The 20067-nt window shown below is 38.9% G+C and overlaps 3 protein-coding genes and 1 pseudogene across 4 annotated transcripts; all 4 read left to right on the top strand.

The window, feature by feature from the left end:
- Positions 1-1258: 1258 nt before the first annotated feature.
- Positions 1259-5252, top strand: LOC103340686 (CwfJ-like family protein / zinc finger (CCCH-type) family protein). The gene is made up of 10 exons (XM_008244126.3): positions 1259-1415; positions 1506-1779; positions 2221-2350; positions 2490-2609; positions 2757-2874; positions 3084-3535; positions 3639-3924; positions 4002-4095; positions 4258-4403; positions 4500-5252. The coding sequence occupies exons 1-10, from the start codon at positions 1341-1343 to the stop codon at positions 4626-4628; spliced, it is 1824 nt and encodes a 607-aa protein (XP_008242348.2). The 5' UTR covers positions 1259-1340; the 3' UTR covers positions 4629-5252.
- Positions 5253-7909: 2657 nt separating this feature from the next.
- On the top strand, positions 7910-15572 carry LOC103340685 (Protein kinase superfamily protein). 2 transcript variants are annotated; one of them, XM_008244123.3, is made up of 17 exons: positions 7910-8513; positions 9221-9346; positions 9421-10299; positions 10384-10524; positions 10613-10702; positions 10810-10899; positions 11272-11394; positions 11486-11620; positions 11709-11912; positions 12026-12097; positions 12181-12282; positions 12391-12489; positions 12612-12983; positions 13070-13360; positions 13520-13909; positions 14053-14296; positions 14477-15572. In XM_008244123.3, exons 1-17 carry the CDS (start codon positions 8432-8434, stop codon positions 15162-15164), a joined length of 4128 nt encoding a protein of 1375 aa, XP_008242345.2. In that variant the 5' UTR covers positions 7910-8431; the 3' UTR covers positions 15165-15572. The 2 variants fall into 2 exon arrangements, with proteins under 2 accessions (XP_008242345.2, XP_016651723.2); XM_016796237.2 differs by having other exon boundaries at positions 8294-8513; positions 9427-10299.
- Positions 15573-15836: 264 nt separating this feature from the next.
- LOC103340684 (uncharacterized) lies at positions 15837-17487 on the top strand. The gene is made up of 4 exons (XM_008244122.2): positions 15837-15979; positions 16076-16176; positions 17067-17145; positions 17247-17487. The coding sequence occupies exons 1-4, from the start codon at positions 15977-15979 to the stop codon at positions 17292-17294; spliced, it is 231 nt and encodes a 76-aa protein (XP_008242344.1). The 5' UTR covers positions 15837-15976; the 3' UTR covers positions 17295-17487.
- Positions 17488-17817: 330 nt separating this feature from the next.
- On the top strand, positions 17818-19508 carry LOC103340725 (cytochrome P450 736A117 pseudogene; annotated as a pseudogene).
- The last annotated feature ends 559 nt before the right edge of the window (positions 19509-20067 follow it).

Raw genomic sequence — 20067 nt, 5'->3', positions numbered from 1 at the left:
AAACTACTTTACTTTACAGCTGATTTTTCATGCAGCAAATATGAAAGATATACAATACCAAACTGGCCCTAAATATTATTGAATTATTAAATATGTGGAACGAAGACCAAGACTTGGGTCAGCAGTCAATGTGATCCCGTATGCAATCAACATATATTTAAGGGTTTTTTTTTTTTTTTTTGGTAAATACCACGAGGTGTCCCCACATTCGAAGGGTGAAATTAATCCCCGCTTGGAGTTCGACTTGCCCCTGATCACAAAGTGCTTTCAATGGTTTCAAACCTCTACCATTAAGATACTAAGTAACTCGCCAGCTGGAAGCGGTAGTTTGCCAATCACACCACACCTTGTACTTTAAGGGTTTTTTTTTGTTCCTAACTTAAATTGTTCTATTTTTTCTGCATTCACACTTGACCAGCATGTGCTCTAATTGATATATAAGTCAATAACAATGTGACACAGTATCATTTGCTTAAATTAGACTAGACCACATTATCTTTAGGCTAATTTTCAATCAGTGATGAACACATTTTCCATTTTATCACCCAGTTTTTCAAAAGAATTTAGATGAAAATTTAATAAAATACAAATTTCCCAGAGAAACTTGAGAGCCACTCATGATGAAAATTTGGAAACTCTTGGTAATTATATTCCTTGGAAAAGTATTCTTCAATGAATTTTTTGGTTATAATATTGAAGCAGTCAGAAATGTACAAGCATAAATCATTACTCTTTGGCTAAGTTGGATTATTCTGTTGAAAAATTCAGATCGATTCAAATGACTTGTGGGTTTAGTCACAAAGAAGAACCCAAGAAAGATTCAAGAGTACTTTCAATTCTTGAAATTTCAAGATCAAACCCTAAGAAAGATGCAAAAGTCCAATCACTCCACCTATGAGTAAAATCAAAGATTAACAATTCCCAAAGAATTTTCTTAAATAACATGAAGAAAAAAAAATTGACATTAGAATATTTGCACAAAAATGGATGAAAAATCAACTTCATCGTCGGATGAGATTGAAGTGGAAACAGAAGATGAGACTAAAAAATAAAAAGTACAAGGACAAAAATGAAAGTTCAGATAACTGCAGGGGCCATTAGTGAAATGTTGCCACTTTTTATTTTCAGAATACACTTAAAATTTTATATAAAATAAATAAATAAACAAAAAAGTTCCAAATGATTTTTACAAGGCCTAAAATTGGGCCACAAAGCAACTGCCCTCCAAAGCCCAAAATAGCAGAAGCTTAAGCGCGCCCAGTACCTCAGGCCCATTAACTCGCCATCCATCTTCCGTCTTCAACCTCCAGACCCCGCCTCTTTCAGTCTCACTCCTTCCCATGGCTCCTCCGAAAATTTTACTCTGCGGCGACGTTTTGGGCCACCTCAAGCAGCTCTTTAAACGAGTCGCTTCGGTATATATATATCTCTATCTCTACCTCTGTATCTTTTTTTAGCTCAATTAATTTTCGATTTCTGATTCTTACTGAGTTAACTTGTTCTAGGTCAACAAATCGGCGGGTCCGTTCGACGCTTTGTTCTGCGTGGGCCAGTTCTTCCCCGACTCGGCGGACCAGCTCGACGAGTTCAATGACTACATTGAAGGCCGGGCACAAATTCCTCTACCAACCTACTTCATCGGAGACTATGGCGTTGCCGCCACTAAGGTACTCTTGGCCGCAGCGAAAGATTCCGGGAACCAAGGCTTCAAATTGGACGGCTTGAAGATATGCAACAATCTCTACTGGTTGAAAGGCAGTGGCAAATTTAAGCTCCATGGTATCATCTTAAGTCTCTGCTTGGTACTGGGAAAAATAAAGGAGATAACTTTGTTTTTTTGGGCATGCAAAAATGGAGGGAACTGGAGATGAAAATTTTGGTTTGAAAATTGTGCTTAAATAGAATTCAGCAGCTTACTCTAAGTTTGATGATCAGTTGTATTAAGCTTAGCTGAGTACGTTTTCCATTAGCTTACGTTTGCTATATTTTGCTTAAGATCGGATTAGTTGTTGCTCAGCTTAACTAGGAATTACTTGGGTCACACTTAAGTCTGATTAAAGGCCAGTGTTAATATACGGCTTTGGGATTAGAGTCATTGGGTGTGGGAATAATAGAGGAATGTGTAAGGGTTGTAATAGCTTATGGGAGTTTGCTTTATTTTAGGATATGTGCTGATAGTTTCATTTCTGTTTATAGCTAATTACTGGCACTCATTTTTAGGGTTATCTGTGGCGTATTTATCTGGTCTCCAATGTTCGGATGGTCAACAGTTTGGGACGTATAGCCAGAATGATGTTGATGTGTTGCGAGCGGTTGCTGAGGAGCCTGGAATTATTGACTTGTTTCTAACATATCCTTGTTTTGTTATAAATTACTTATGTGTTACTTTAGAATGAGAAAGAAGCTCATTTGGTATCCGTTACATGCTCTTTCTTGCTGCATTTTTCAGTTTTCGGACCATTTGTGTGATTTCTTTGACTGATTATTACTAACAAATGGCCAAGCGGGATCACTAATAGGGCAGCTGCATCCGATGTTCCTCCTGGAGCCTCTGAGCCTTTTGGCAGTGACTCTACTGTGGCAGAGTTAGTAGCCGAGATCAAACCGCGGTACAAAATTTTGGATGTTATTGCATGTCATGTCATTTTTAATACTCTCCTCAATGGCATATAGTAGCAAACATAATAAGTTTTGTATTTTCAGAGAACAGTAGCAACAACTCTATGATTCTGATCAAAGTTCATCTTCTGTGGTAGCTATCATATTGCAGGTACGAAAGGCGTGTACTATGCACGTGAACCTTACTCCAATGTTGATGCTGTGCATGTGACCCGCTTCTTGGGCCTTGCTCCGGTTGGAAACAAAGATAAGCAGGCTAGTTATCTCAGCATAATTTCAAATTATATTCATCAATTCTATGTTAACATTTTTATTTTACTTATTATTTGGTCTTGGGATGAATTGATACGCATGCTGTTCTCTTGTGTGTTGGACAATATCCTTCAGCTGCTTGATATTACATCTTCATTTTATGCCCTTAAATATAACTTTGATAACCCTTTGTATTTGTCTTTGCTCCTCAGAAATTTATTCATGCAATTTCTCCTACTCCAGCATCTACAATGTCTACTGTTGAGATTAGTACAAAGTCACCAACCACTACCTTATCTCCATACACATATGGGGAGAAAACAGATCATGCAACAGAAGCTGGAAAGAGGTCTAGCGATAGCATTTCTGATTCACAGTACTGGAGATATGATGTCAACCAAAAAAGGCAGAAACATGGAGCTGGGGATGGTAATAGGCTGTGTTTTAAGTTTGTATCCTCTGGCTCTTGTCCTCGAGGGGAAAATTGCAACTTTCAGCATGATGTAGATGCAAGAGAACAATCTTTGAGGGGTGTTTGTTTCGATTTTATGAACAAAGGAAAATGTGAAAGGGGTCCAGATTGCAAATTTAAGCACAGCTTACAGGCTGAAGGTGAGAGCAATTCTCACCAGAGACGTGGATCTGGAAATGCCAACAGTAACAGGTCCGACTCTGAATAACACCTTTTTGATGCTTATTGAGCAGGCCAATGAGGTTCAAGATGTTATTTGTTTTTGTTGTAACATTGAGTTTGATCTCACATGCAGGTCAACAGAGTGCTGGTTTTGTTTGTCAAGCCCCAAAGTAGAATCACATCTAATTATCAGCATAGGGGAGCATTACTATTGTGCCCTTGCTAAAGGTCCGCTTGTTGAAGACCACGTATTGCTAATTCCTATAGGCCATTCACCCAACACCCTTTCTTTACCCGCAGAATGCGAAATTGAGCTTGGTAAATTCCAGGATGCTCTAAAGCAGTATTATAAAAAACAAGGGAAGGACGTTGTTTTCTTTGAGTGGGCTTCGAAACGTACAACTCATGCTAATCTTCAGGTAAGGATCTGTGTTGCAAATGTTTATATATGAAGTTTCATGGATGAATTACTTACCCCACTTGTTCTTTTGTATAGGCCGTTCCTGTTCCATCAGCCAAATCAGCTGCTGTTCAAAATATATTTAACTTAGCTGCAGAAAAGTTGAGATTCAAGTTTGAGACTATGAAATGTAAAATAATAGTGCAAATTTGTTGCATGCATTGTCTAGGATCTTTGATTATGCTTTGTGTTCATGTGAAACTTCTGATTTTTCTTAGCTTCTACTACATCTTTAAATTTTGTTCTTTTTGGCCTGTACTGCATCTTTAATTGATGCTTCTCTTCGTTGCAGCTGGTAACAATTCTGATGGGAGGAAAATGTTAAGGACGCAATTCGACAGAAATTTCAGTTTCTTCTATGTTCAGCTCCCTGATGGTACAATCCTATCTCATTCAATTGAGGAGAATGAGAGATTCCTACCCCAATTTGGACGCGAGGTAAGATCATAAATTCTACTGGTAATTTGTAATCTGACAATTCCTTTCCTGACATTCAGAAGGTTGAAATCCAATGGCAAATGAAATGTTCTGTAGGTTATAGCAGGTTTGTTGAACAAGGCTGACAGGGCTGATTGGAGGAATTGTACAGATAGCAAAGAAGAGGAAGCCAAGATGGCGGGAGATTTCAAGAGTGGATTTGAAGAATTTGATCCAAATAAGTAATTTCTCTCAAAAGGAACTAGGACTGAGAGTCATAAATTTGTGGCGTGATGTGATATCTTGAATGTCCTTTGCAATTTCTTTGTCTACTGGTGACGTCCACCAACCTCCGTAGTCCTCAGCATCCATATTCTTACCAATTTTGAGAACCAAAGACAAGATTGCTCAATGTATGTCATTGTTTCGTCACTTCAAGGTTGCTCAATTTTGACAACTAATCCCAGATGTTCTCTAATGCTTCCTGAACAACTTGTCGACGGTTCATTCTCGTGAGATCAAGAGGTGGCCTTAGTGCACCAACTGAATACTTATTGGCTATTTCAACTTTCGCAGAGTGTCCAAAGATGAGAACGAGTCCAGTAAGTTTAACCCAAGTGCTGATTGATGCCTATTTTCTTTTCTATGTTCTCTCATATCGTATAATATTTTTCGCATTTGGAATTGAGATGTCTGTTATGTATCTACATCCGGCCTTGTAATTTTCTACTATCTTCACTCTGTCACACGGCTTCGATGTCAAGCATATTATATAATGCTTTTAACTATAAGCTCTTTTCAGTTTTGTGGCAGTTGAGACTCAATAATTGAATTCCATTTTGAAGCTTGAAGCCAAGAGGCATTTCTTTCTTCCTTTTTGGTTGATTGCATGTGGAATGAATGATGCAAAGCTGAGAAAGCTATGGCCAACATCTTCCGGAATGCGATCAAGAATAAAATTAGGCATCTAATAATTGATTATGCTTCTTTTCATTTTAATGATTTTTTTACTTAGAAATCTAATCCTGATAACCAGAAACTTCTGAAATGACCAAAAAAGTCAGCTCTATTGTGGTCCTAGCCTCTGATAGTAGGTGCAAGTGTCACGCTCTCAGGGGCCAGAAAATTATAACAATCTCTGTTTGCCATTAGAGAGCTTGTTGAGAGACTTTGGTTAGGTAGGACTTAGGAGTCTGCCTACCAGAGTGGGCAAGGAATATTCATTGCAAGAATAATGCTTTTCAGCCTTATCAAAGATGCAGCCTGCCAAAGAAACAAAGAAATCAAATGCCCCCATTAACTAAAACTAAAGAATAAGCTATACTGGGATGGTCCCAAAGTGCCAATCTTCTTATGGTATAAGTGAAACTGAATTGTAAGATTCTGTGTTGGAGTTCCCCTCCTCAAATTTCTTGCTTGTAAATCTTCGTTGGGAAAAAAAGGAAAAGAAAAAGAAAACAGCTTCACCTAGAAGCCTCTGTGTTGATGGATATACAAAGAAAACTTTATGGTGAAACAGTGACGTTGCCTTTTCTTTTAGGTCGTGAAAAATATAACAGGCCATCACTCGAACACAGATGGAGTGAGAAACAAGAAAACTATTGGATCACAAGGGCAGTTGCTTTGCACCTCTACATGAGAAGAGAAATCATTGCGATATAATGAAACCCAATTTTGAGTTTTTGATGATGCCATGTGGGGCTCATAGTTTCAGACGTGTTCTAGTCCGTGAAGTGATAAAGCAAGAGAGATCCCAACAAAAACAAAACCCGCTGTCATTATCATCCATCATGTGGGGTGGGAGTTCAGAGCCTTTGTCTACATCCCATAAGCTCATAATATTTTACTTGTCTGATTAAAAGCCATGGTTGACGCATTCAAAAACGGTAATGATTTCCACAAATTGTTCGTTTTCTGATAAATCTGTGGAGATGGACTTATACTTGATCACGAAAGTCAATAGTTTTCAAGTTAAAAGACTTATAACTCAGTGATTAAAAGCATTTATTCTTATATCCTACGTATGTTCGATTTTTTCTCCTCTAATATCGCTTTATATCAACAGAAAAGGAAAAAAAAAACACATTCAACCCAATAGTACAAGTTGAAGTTGAAGTATATTTTAGCAACTGAATTTGTGCGTCCAACAGTTTAGGCAAGGTGTGCCTACTTTTAGACCTTTTCCATTTTCTGACCACCGTCCAAATTAATCGTAATAGTTTATCCATTCAAATTTCTGCATGAGTCAGAGACTCACTGACTGAGATATTATCACATGTTATTTTGGACTATTATCTGATTTGATATTGAGGAAAAACTACACTTGATTTTTATGCGGATGAAAAACTACTTTGTAGGCCATTAAAATGAGTTATAAATTATTGTTACATGTTGAAGCCTAAACATGCGTGTGCTTAGATTGGCTGTCGACTTGTTTAGATGCATATTTTCTAAAAAGTGTGCATCATCACAAATACACTATCATCATAATCATCATCACCACTGTCACTGTCAAAATTCGTCATGGGATTGCACCGCACAACCCAAACACAACCCAACCACCATAGTCCACAGAGTTTGATAGGTAGGGAACCCACGAGCCATAATCTGCAACAGCTTTGGACAAAGTGAACCACCACCACCACCAGGGTGGGCTCCATTCATAGCAACGTGTTTAGTATGTGGCTCATTGTCTTTTTCTAATTTCACCACCAGAATTAAAATTATTGTAAACGTAAGTTATGTTAGTTGGGTAGCTTAAGATTACTTTTTTTTAACAAAGTAATTGAGTCAGCCATTTAAGAAGAGACATAATGTTAGAATCATCATCTTCCTCTGAAGTCTACAAGGTAGTTTGGGGGGTCTGCATTAAGAGTATGGACCCCATAAATGGACACTCATCTCAACCCTTTTGAGAGGGAAGAGATGGCTTCTCATTCATAATTGCAGCATATGTCAGGAATGGATTGGCCAATCGTTGTAAGATATAAAATTCAGCAGGAAAAAAAAAAGGTCGTTTCTTTCTTTAAGTTTTTCATTTTCAAAATCTGAAATCTAAAATTGCTAAAAGATGTATTATGGGTCCAAAGTCTGGATAATTATATGCAACTAACAAAACTGCTTGGCCATCTTTGTTTCCTTTTACTTTCTAGCCCACCCAAAGAAAAAGATGAAGAAGAAAGGCTTCTACTTCAATCCATCAAATCTCTCAACCAAAAAGAAAATTACTTTCTATCTTATGCGGATGCTGATTGCCAAACCATACAGTAGTAGAATATAATACAAGAGTATTTAATATATAAAGCTTGTATTAAAAAAGGTTGAATTATCCAGATCATGGAGGGAGGGTGATGTGTCAAACCCTGATTTTGACACACCACATCCAAAAGGCTTAATCTTTACAATAACAAACGCTAACCAAGAAGAAAATGAGAGTCAAGTAAAAACCATTAAAAACAAAAACTCAAGAATTTCAACCCCAAATGAAAATTTTGTACTTTGGTTCATTCCCCATTAAACATCAATTTGGCCTTCCCACTATTATTAAATATTTGCCAAGAATCTCTGCCAGCCTCTCTCTCTCTCTCTACCCCACTCGAGTGCATCTCTCTTCTTGCAAAGTTTGTTACTTTAGCACTGCAAGTTTGTTGGGTGTATATTAAAATAAAAATTTGTTTTTCTGGTTCACTTCATAATTTCCAGTTGTGTTTTGTTACTCATGTCTGCTGGAAAGGTTCTGTCTTTCATGGACACCCCAAAGCTCTGCAAATTTCAGAGCTTTAGTTCCCAGAAAGCTAGAGGATTAGTTCCCTCAGCTATTTTCACCAAACCCAATTCTGGGTCTTTCCATAAGCTGCCTTCTCATTGCTTTGCTCTCACTACTTGTGAGACTTGTTTAATTTAATCTCCCTTTACATCTTGCTTCAAGTTACAACTCATAGTATAGAGATTAATTTATTCATTTTATTATTATTTTATTGGTCTCTAATCTCTTCTTCACCGTTGAGGAGGCTGGGGTAGAGAGTAAAATAATTAGAACTGTTTATGGGATGGGGGTGGTGATGCCAGCCATTTTCCAGCTGATTAATCTCTGTGTCATTGGCTTTGCTTTAGCTCTCCAAGGATCTGCAGGTAAATTTTAACCTTTACAAATCTTAGTCATATAAGCATTATTAGAACTGTTGGATTAAGTTGTTAACTTTCATATGGATTTTAAAGCTTTTGTGCTTTAGCAGCATTGTTATTGATCTGGGTTTCTGAATTTTCATGTCGCTATTGTTGTTTATAAGCCCAATAATGTGGTGCACACGAGTGTGATCAAATGCTGTATTCACATATATGTTCTGTTCTGATAGATATATGAAGTATATTAGAAAAGAGATCAAATGATTCGAACTTCGGCATCTTCTTCGATCTGAACATGTTCTCATCTTATTGAATTGTTTTCAAATTCTGCCTGAGTATAATTTTAGACCAATCTGAACATGTTCTCATCTTATTGAATTGTTTTCAAATTCTGCCCGAGTATAATTTTAGACCAGAGCTCACAGCTAGTGGGCCATCTAGTGTACTGATGGCCTGGAATTGTAATATTTTGTTTTCGAAATTACAATGTCCCAAGAAGCACGGTCATTTAGCAACTTCTATTTTAGTTCGGGTTTCATCTTGATCTGGGAAATGCCTTACCATTGAGGTTTCATCTGATGAAATGCCTCGTAACTATAAAGTATATATTGTTCCATAACAAGAATGGTAATATAAAAGGGATTTAAGATATCACATTTTCATAGCTTGCTTTAATTTTCTTCTTATAAGCACCGGCCTTCACCTTCTCTCAGGGTTAAATCTATCACCATCGCCAGAACCTCTCTCTGTGAATCCTCCTATTGAAACAACACCTGCTCCTCTCTCTCACAGAAAGTCATTCACAAGCAATGTACCAATCCCCGCATTACAGCCAAATAGTAAGTCCCATAACTCTGCTGTTGTAGATTTAGAAGTTTAGACATCTGCTTAAGCTCCTAACTTGACAATCTAGGGTCAGATTTGCACCCTCCGCCTGCGATGCCACCTCTTATGTCTGCCCCAGTGCCCCAAAAGATCAAGGGACAAGTACCATCCTTGTCACCAAGTATTCCCGAAGTGCTGCCACCAGATGATGCAGCTCGTCCACCACTAAGCGTTGAAGGTCATGTACCGTCTGTGCCACCAAATAATGCTCCTCCACCACCAAGTGTTGAAGGTCATATACCGCTTGTGCCACCAAATAATGCTCCTCCACCACTAAGTGTTGAAGGTCATGTCCTGTCTGTGCCACCAAATAATGCTCCTCCATCACCAAGTGTTGAAGGTCATGTACCGCCTGTGCCACCAAATAATGCTCCTCCATCACCAAGTGTTGAAGGTCATGTCCCGCCTGTGCCACCAAATAATGCTTCACCACCACTAAGTGTTGAAGGTCATGTCCCGTCTATGCTACCAAATAATGCTCCTCCTCCGCGAAGTGTTGAAGGTCATGTACCGCCTGTGCCACCAAATAATGCTCCTCCATCACCAAGTGTTGAAGGTCATGTCCCGCCTGTGGCACCAAATAATGCTCCTCCACCACCAAGTGTTGAAGGTCATGTCCCGCCTGTGCCACCAAATAATGCTCCTCCACCACTAAGTGTTGAAGGTCATGTCCCGTCTGTGCCACCAAATAATGCTCCTCCACCACCAAGTGTTGAAGGTCATGTACCACCTGTGCCACCAAATAATGCGCCTCCACCACTAAGTGTTGAAGGTCATGTACCGCCTGTGCCACCAAATAATGCTTCTCCACCACTGAGTGTCGAAGGTCATGTACCATCTGTGCCACCTACTCCTCAAACAAAGGCACCAGTCAATAAGAGTCCAATCTCAGTGCCAGTTGCTCCAGGTAGATAAACCACCAGGGCTATTTCTATGATGAATTTATGTTGAATTGGTTCCAACCAAATATTTGTTGTATCGTATTATACAGTACCCATTGCAACACCTTCGAGGACATTACCACAAATTTCACCAGCCATCCATTCAAGTACACCAGACACATCACCATTAAGTCCTCATCAAAGACATGCGCCAGACAATAAGGTTCCCATACCAGAGCCACTTGCTCCAGGTAGATGTAGTATTTTGTTATGACATTACTAGATCTCAGATACTGGTTATAAGCAGTATTTTACATTTTTTTTTTTGCAAAAATACAGCACCTGTTTCGTCATTGCCGAGGACATTGGGACCAAATCCACCTGTGATGCATCCGAGCACACCGAATATAGCACCACCTATATTACCTGGTACGCCTTGTTCCTTTTTTTTTTTTTTTGAAAAAATGTCATATATAATCTTTATATTATAGGAACTAGTTAAATTGATCCATTTGTTCTTTTCTCTGAAAATGCAGTACCAGTTGCTTCACCAACAAGCAAATCACCACAAAACTCGCCGTCCATTCACCCAGTTACACCTGGAGAATCTCCGTCCACATTTCCTGGTACTACTTCAGAAAGAGCATAGTAGAAAACTATGGTTATAATATTCACATTGTGATACCCAGTTGAGTCAGTTTAATACCTTCATTGAATTGTTGTCCTTTTAGCAGTTAACCTTGAACCTTTGGACTTCATATCCAAATTTAATTTCAATATCATTATTCGTGATTTGGCTGTTTGTGAAAACGTGCCACTGAGTGTGTTTGATCATTCCTGTCATTTGAATAACTAACAATTTGTATATTCACTGGCCCCAATATGAGATTACAGAAAATCAGTGTTCTATTTGGTCTTAAATTACGATACCGCTGAATTTTTCAACAATTATATTCTAACCATTGTAATAATTGACCGGCCCTAATATGAGGTTGCAGATCCTGAAGTCTCTCCTGCATCATCTACTCCCCCCAGCATCAACTGGAAAAGGAATCCAGCTGTTGCACCACCATATGAAGCTCCCAAGCCTTCACTACCCATGGACCATACCCCAGCTAAAGGTATAGAAAAATGTTGCATATTTCCTATTGGTTTCTATATGGGAGTTAGTGCTGTCAACCTTCTAATTCTTGGTTATGTTTTCTGCTGTAGCTCCTTCCGTTCACAAACCTGTGGTATCATCTCCTCCCTCCAGCACTAACTGGAAAAGGGGTCGAATACCAGTTGTTGCACCATCATATGAAGCTCCCAAGCCAGCAATACCCATGGGCCATACCCCAGCTAAAGGTATTAAAAAACTATATGTTTCATATTAGTTGCTACTTGAAAGTTTCTGTTGTCAAGTTTATAACTCTAGGTTCTGTTTCTACTGTAGCTCCTGCTGTCCGCAAACCCGTGAGACATTATAAGTTTGCTCCTGCACCGTCTGATTCATCCCCTGAACCTCCTTTTGATAAGGGGCATAGTTCTCCTGCATCTTCACCTTCAACGTATAAGAATCATCATGTGAGGAACAAAGTCACCAGTCCTGCTCTTACACCATCATATCTGGTTTCTCCTTCCACTTCAAAACAGCCAGGTTTAATGTTTCACCTGAACTACATGCGCCTGAATCACATAGATAAAAATACTATTCTGTGGCTTGTCATGTTCTTTTTCATTATTAGATTATCATTTCAATACTTTATACAGGTCCAGTGATCTCACCAGCATCGTTTCAAACAGGCAGGCAAAGACACTATGGTTCTCCACCCCTAAATCCAGGTACCAAAGCATTGAATTTTTGTTTTGTTTGGTCCCAACATTAAACCTGACTTTTCAATGCTGACACAGTTTCTACATGTCAGGGTCTTCAGTTCCTCCATCTCATTTACCTGTCACTCCGTCATTAAGCCATGTTTCCCCTGCTCCTTCTCCGTCTCTAAAAGATGCACCTCACTATACCAAAAGTAAGAAATGCTCTTGCCTCTGGTTCTCTGTTTTATTGCTGAACTTACTCATTTATCTTATTGTCTACTAAATAGCTTACCTGATAGTTATATGTTTATAATCTGAAGTGCCCCCTAAGCTTTCTCCATCGGGGTCTTCGGCAAAAAGCCCAAAAGTGCAACCCCTGCCACTTGTTCAAGCATTCCCACCACCACCTCCCAATGAAGGTATTTAAGCTAAAATAGTTATTTACCTTTTTACTGGTGTCTCTCCTCTCTTTGTTGGTCCTACGATATTCTTCTTGAAAGTTCAAACTAAAATGTAATGCAGAGGTTCTTCCTTTTTGTAGATTGTTCATCAACTATTTGCACAGATCCCTATACAAATACCCCTCCTGGGTCACCTTGTGGCTGTGTCTTGCCTTTGCAAGTTGGACTGCGACTTAGTGTTGCTCTGTATACCTTCTTCCCCTTGGTTTCAGAGCTAGCCCAGGAAATTGCTGTCGGGGTTTTTATGCAGCAAAGTCAGGTTCGCATTATTGGAGCCAATGCAGCTACCCAGCAACCAGAGAAGACAGTAGCCCTCATTGACTTGGTTCCCCTGGGAGAAAAGTTTGATAACACCACAGCATTTTTGACTTCCCAGAGATTTTGGCATAAACAAGTTTTTATAAAAGCATCCTACTTTGGTGACTATGATGTACTATATGTGCACTATCCAGGTACAGTATACAATACGTATGCATATACATACTGTAGGCATTTTTATCAATAACATTTATCTTTACATGAAACTATACATGTATAGGTTTACCCCCATCTCCACCATCTTCGGATGTTGATGTAATATATGAAGGACCATATCCTGGTAACAACAATAATGGAAGGACGGTAAAGCCCCTCGGGGTTGATGTGCACAAGAGGAGGAATAAAAATGGGCTTAGTGGTGGGATAATTGCTATTATTGCTTTGTCTACCTTTGCAGCAGTTGCTTTATGCTCTGCTGCTGCTTGGGTTTTTCTGTTCAAACATGGAGACCGTGCTTCTGAACCAACACCAACTCCACAGGCTTTGCTACCTTCTGTTGGCAAACCATCAGGTAATATGAATCCCGCAAATTTAATCAAATTAGGTCAGGTGCACATGTCAGTCTGTATGGCCTTGCAGGTTCCTTAAGCAGACTCTAATCTTTAAGATGGGCCAGTGGTTAGATTACATTATCATTTCTAATATAGAAAATAATGTATATATTTCACAGGTACTGCTGGGTCTATGATGGAAAGTAGGCACAGTTCCGTGTCGTTATCATTTGGATCTAGCATTGCAACATATACAGGATCTGCTAATACTTTTAGTGCAAGTGACATTGAGAGAGCCACTGACAATTTTGACCCTTCAAGAATACTTGGGGAAGGTGGCTTTGGGCGTGTTTATAGTGGTGTTCTTGAAGATGAGACCAAGATTGCTGTCAAAGTTCTAAAAAGAGATGATCAGCAGGGTGGTCGGGAGTTTTTGGCTGAAGTTGAGATGCTTAGTCGCCTTCATCATCGAAATTTGGTCAAGTTGATTGGCATATGCACAGAAGAGCATAGCCGTTCCTTGGTTTATGAGCTCATTCCTAATGGCAGTGTGGAATCTCATTTGCATGGTAGCTTATTTGTCTGTTTGTTTAGGCTTAGTTCTGAGTTTATTGAATGCTGTTCATAATTGTTCCATTCTTAATGAACTTTTTTAATGTTGAAGGATTCTTTTTGACATAGCTATGCTTCTGTCAATTTTGCTTGATCTTAGGAATTGACAAGGACACTGCTCCACTTAATTGGGCACACCGCATGAAGATAGCACTTGGTGCTGCTCGGGGTCTGGCATATCTACATGAGGATTCCAGTCCCCGTGTCATACACAGGGATTTCAAAGCCAGCAATATTTTGTTGGAAGATGATTTTACTCCAAAAGTGTCCGACTTTGGTTTGGCACGAACCGCCATGGATGAGGAAAATAGACACATATCAACCAGGGTCATGGGAACTTTTGGGTATGAAATTTTTTCTTGCCTCTATTAAGTATTCCAGTTCCTAGATCATCCTTTGTTGACTAACCACCATTGCATGCTATATCCTGTGACCTAGAGGAGACTTTTTTAACATCTCTATTATGTCGCAGTGGTGCCTTTGGCAGTTTCTGACATCTTTAAATTCCTAATGATAATATTCAGGTATGTGGCTCCAGAATATGCAATGACTGGGCATCTTCTTGTCAAGAGTGATGTATATAGCTACGGTGTTGTCCTTCTTGAACTCTTAACTGGAAGAAAACCAGTGGACATGTCACAGCCACCTGGTGAAGAAAACCTAGTTGCATGGGCCCGGCCACTCCTCACAAGTAAAGAAGGATTGGAAGCAATGATAGATCCAAATCTAGGAGATGTCCCATTTGACAGTATTGCTAAAGTGGCAGCTATTGCTTCAATGTGCGTACAACCGGAGGTATCACATCGTCCTTTCATGGGTGAAGTTGTTCAGGCCTTAAAACTGGTGTGCAATGAGTTTGATGAGGCAAAAGAAATAGGTTCAAGGAGTTCTAGTCGAGACGATTTGTCCATCGATGTGGCTGCTGAAGCAAGCACTGCCTCAGGACAGTTGCCAGATACTTTCCAAAGCCAATACTCCATACTTACCTATGATTCCGATCTTGAGACAGAGAGGGAAGGATCGCCGTTGAAGCTGTTCAGTACATCAATGAGCAGGGGGAGGCAAGATTCTGAATCCTTTAGGAGGCACTCCAGTTCAGGTCCTCTGGGAACAGGAAGGAGTAAGCAGTTCTGGGAGAGACTGAGGAGATCATCCGGGGGCAGCGTGAGTGAGCACGGGTTTATGTTGAAGTTATGGCAAGGATCCCATTGAATGCTTGCAAAGTTACACTTTTTTACGATGATGGGTTACTTGTTCGATCCAATCTCAGATTTCCCATGTAAAAAAGCAGGCATTCACTTCATGTTCTGCTGCAGGCAAGAATTCAAGAATGGCCTGCAGTATGGGAACTGAGATATAAAGCAAGTTGTGCACTTGTGCTGAATGGAAATGCAATTTGGATCAACCTCAATAAACACATCAAAATGGTAACAGGAGCTACTGAATTGTCAGAGTTGAAGATCAAAATTTTTGGACAGAGGCTACTAGAAATCTTTTCTTTTTTTGTAAATTCAGTGATAAATTGTGTGTTCAGATCAAGGATGCTCGTTACCAAAATGTACAGAACAATTTGTGCCATAAAATGAATCTATAATATGCATCTCTCCCCTTTTTGGTATATATATATATATCACATTGGTTGATGAAATGATCAAAAACATTGACCAAAATTTATTTAAATTAGTTGTTGAAAAAATTCTGTGTTTTTATGTTGATGAATATAAATTTGGAACAAATTTAAAAAATTGGAAAATGGTGATGATATATTTGCTGAAACCGAAACCACTAAACGACATGTCGTTGTTTTTTCAGATCAACGGTCCTGATTGAGCCAAACCCCGCCAAAGCCACGAGATTGGTACCGAAGACCCAGCAGATTCTAGTCTCCTGGGTCAAATAGACTGAGAGAGAAGGCCCCCTCTCTCACTCGCCTAAATCTGCTCTCTGCTTTCGATCTGAACAGATCAAAGCCCAAGCTTTCAACAACAGCTTCCAATTCTCTCTCTACTTCACCTCCAACTGCCATGGTAAGTCAAACGATCGAAAAGCACTTCTCTTACATTTCTCTGTTTCACTGATTTTGCCTTTGATGTTTTCAATTTTTTGTTTTTTTGGTTCTCAAGGCTCCGAAGCCAATTGCCAGTCCCGTGGCGGTCACGTGGTATCCGACTCTCGCCGTCGTGATGCTCGCCATCGGCCTCATCTTCACCGCTTCCTTCTTCATGTGAGTCCGATCCCCCATAGCTAGATCCTTATCCAATTTTCTCTGATTTTCTGTATAGATCTTGTTTTCATATTAGAACATTCGAGCCTGCAATTTGTGTTTTTCTCTGCACAATTAATGATCTGATAATGTTTTCAACTCAAAAGAATGCGAATTTCATTTCTGGTTGTAGTTTATATCCTTTGTTTGTGCTTTTCTCAGCAGCCAAACTTAAAAATTGTGTATTTTGTTGAGCCTATTGAGAGTGCATTTGTTACAATTCATATTTACTATGTAGAATTGGAACCAGGGTTTGCAGAAATCTCACAAACATAAATAACAAACTGATTTAGCCTTCAATTCAGAGTCTAAAACATGAACTGGAGAAAATTGAAAGAACGAAAGGAATAAAGTTTACTGCTTTATATCCCAATAAATGAAATGCAAATTGAAATTCTAGTCGTTATAGTGAAAAGATAGTCTGATTAAAAACCAGGATAGGAATCTGAAGGACTGAAACATTGCTTAATAACCAGTTGAAGATTAAAGAAGGGTATATTATTATATATTTAGTTTAAAAGTTTTGGATTTGTGAAGGAACAATGCAGGCAGGGTACTAGCTTCAGGTTGTAAATTGTAATAGTTTGCGATAGTTCGGAAACCTTTTTCTCATATTATTCTTGGATAAGTCAGCAGCCTGGAAAGACTCTGGGCACTGTTAAACCCTCATGTTTCATCTTGACTAATTGAAGTGAGCAAATGTTTAGCACGATTGATTATTGTTACAAGCCATTGGCCTAGCATCATCTTTTGTTCTTTATGTAATTAGGTCCATTGAGTTTTGTATTAAGCGCACCCCATCATCTTCTGAATATAGTAGTTTTTAATGGTGGTGTGAATATCTTTTGTAGCTATGAAGCGACCATATCTAGGAAAAGCCGCAGTCTTGCTAAGGAGCTTATAACAGGAACAGTGGCCTCTGTCTTCTTGGTGCGTCTGTAGTCAGAATCCTCTATTATCTACTGATACAATAATAGATTGCTCAATTTTTTTCTGTTGCCAAGAGTCTAATTGTTCTCTTTGGTGTGCAGGGTTTTGGATCCTTGTTCTTACTGCTCGCATCGGGTGTTTATGTCTAAGGCTATAAAGTTATGAAATTTTGTTAACAAAAAAATCAGAGATTTACATGAAGGATATGATATTGTTGACATTGTTAGTTTAATGTTCTCTTACTTGTGTTGTTCTTAAATGAGACAAGTTTGATTAAACTAGTTTATGGCATAATGTCTTGAAACGAAGATGTTGAATTGCAATGGTGCTTTAGATTTTTCATTTTTTTCTTTGGGCATGAGATATAGAGTTCAGTAGAAATGCAGTCAGTATTCTTAACCTGCACTGAGGTGGGCAACCCCAAACCCAAAATTCGAATTTTGATTTTGGATTTCCTCATTGACTTTTAGTCTTTTACCTTTGTATCATTACCATCTAATAGATTGTTTTGGAGCCTCAATCCAACAACAATCGGGTTGTATTTAGGTCAATTTTATGATTGCTCCAGTTATAACGCAAATAGCTTATACAAAATTATCAAAGTTTGTCTAATAAGACCACCAATGACAAGTTTTTAAGTCACCTTTAATCAAAGATTTTGAAAAAGGATTCTTATACATTTGGTAAAGGTTTTCGCAAATAGACAAGGAGTGGAGTGGCTCCACTTCCACACACGTTGCGTGACAACAAAATATAGAACACAACTCAGAACCCATTTCCAGAGTCCTCTGGGTTTCCAATTCAGTCTGCACAGTGGTGGCAATGTTGAATCAAGTATTTGCATTTGCTCTTCTCTTCATCTTCTTCACAATCTTGCTCATCAAATGGATTCACAGTACAAGAAGAACACCCCACAAAAACCTGCCTCCTTGTCCCCCAAGGCTCCCCATACTAAGCAACCTCCACCAATTGGACATGCACCCTTGCTGATCCCTGCAACAGCTAGCTAAGCGCCATGGTGAGCTCATGCTGCTTCATCTTGGCATCAGACCAGTGCTCATAGTTCTGTCTGCGGATGCAGCTGGTGAGATCATGAAAACAAATGATACAATTTTCTCCAACAGACCCAAGTTGGCAATTTCTGATAGGCTTCTCTATGAAGGGAAAGATGTGTCTACAGCTCCTCATGGTGAGCATTGGAGAAGAATGAGAAGCATCTGTGTGCTTCAGCTTTTAAGTAACAAAAGGGTTCAGTCTTTTAGAAGTGTTAGAGAAGAAGAGCTGGGCTTGCTGGTTGATAATGTGAAGCAGTCTTGTTTGTTGTCATTGCCTGTGAATTTGAGTGAGTTGTTTGCTTCACTTACTGCTGATGTGATTTGTGATATGATATTAGTGATTTATGAAAATTTAACATCGCCCTGACAAATCCCAAGTCATTGTATTCTGAGCCTTGCATTTCAAATTCATTGCAAAACCATTAAATCATTCTAGGTTTGATGCTTTGCAATATCAGAGTGGATAATTCATTCAAATGCTAAGTCCAGATTAATGTTTTTATTAAATGAAGAATCCTGCACAATTGAATGAAGCTTGTCTTTCCTGCTTTCTTTTCTTGCAGGATGTTTGCTGGTGGAACTGATACAACTATACACAGTTCTATAGTGGGTAATGAACCGACTCTTAAGGCATCCCAGTGTGTTGAAAAAAGTTCAAAATGAGATTATGGGAATTGCCAATAGGAAACCAGAAATAGCAGAAATTGACTTAGATCAAATGCACTACTTAAATGCAGTGATCAAGGAGACTCTTCGGCTATATCCTCCAATACCTTTACTGGCTCCCGGAGAATCAACCAAAATGTGAAGATAAAGGGCTATGACATAGCAGCAAGAACCATGGTCCTTGTCAATGCCTGGACAATTGGTAGAGATCCCTCACTGTGGGATGAACCGGAGAGGTTCTTGAACTCTGCTGTGGATTTCAAAGGACATGACTTGCAGTTAATCCCATTTGGAGCTGGCAGGAGGGGCTGTCAAGGCCAAATGTTTGCCATGACCACTATTGAGCTTGTGTTGGCAAATCTTGCGCGCAAGTTTGACTGGGCATTGCCTTGTGGAGCAAGAGCTGAGGACATGAACATGACAGAATGCACAGGTCTTGTCATCCACAGACAAGTTCCTCTTCTTGCTGTGCCAAAGCTTAGGCCTTTTTAAAATTTCTTTGTTTCCCTTTTCTTTTTATCCTTTGGCTTGGCTTGTGAACATGTCTATGTGATTATATGTCATTTTTATTGGGAACAAGTCCTGCTTAATGAGGGTACCTAAAATAATCCTTGTATATAAAGATGAGCAACATAAGAATAAAATTTCTCATTATTTATTCGCATATTTTTCTTCTTCTGAATAATGTGTAAGTAACACAATTACAAAGTTCCTATAGACACACATGTGACTATCAATTGACATTAGTTTTACCACAAATTCTAATTAATCTTTTACAGAAATATGGTTCACCACCGTTGTCGATTTTCATTGTTTTTCAGAACATCCAAGATCTTCTTCAACAGCTTCAGATTTCTAATATTTTAGTGCATGTTTTGTAAAGAAAATATGGTTGTTGATGTTTTTGCTAATATGGGTCCTCATAAACAGAATTTTTGTATTTCATTTTATAATTTCCCAATTATGGTGACTATGAGATTATTGTTTGATCATAGAAATATTGGAATCCCTCGCAATTCTCCTTGTAATTTTTCTTTTGTACTTAAAAATAAAAAATTTATACCTCCAAACAATCCTTCATATTATTCAGTGCCATATAAATTTATGTACATTTCCCCCCCCCTCCAAAAAAAAAAAAAAACGAAATTTCCATGGCGCGTGTGTATCGTCCACTTTAAAAGTGCGTGGGGTGGACCACCGG

Source organism: Prunus mume, linkage group LG8, assembly GCF_029339155.1.
Source record: "Prunus mume cultivar Tortuosa linkage group LG8, ASM2933915v1, whole genome shotgun sequence".
Taxonomy (NCBI): domain Eukaryota; kingdom Viridiplantae; phylum Streptophyta; class Magnoliopsida; order Rosales; family Rosaceae; genus Prunus; species Prunus mume.
Note: the sequence above shows the minus strand (reverse complement) of the source record. Positions and strands in the feature narration are given on the sequence as shown.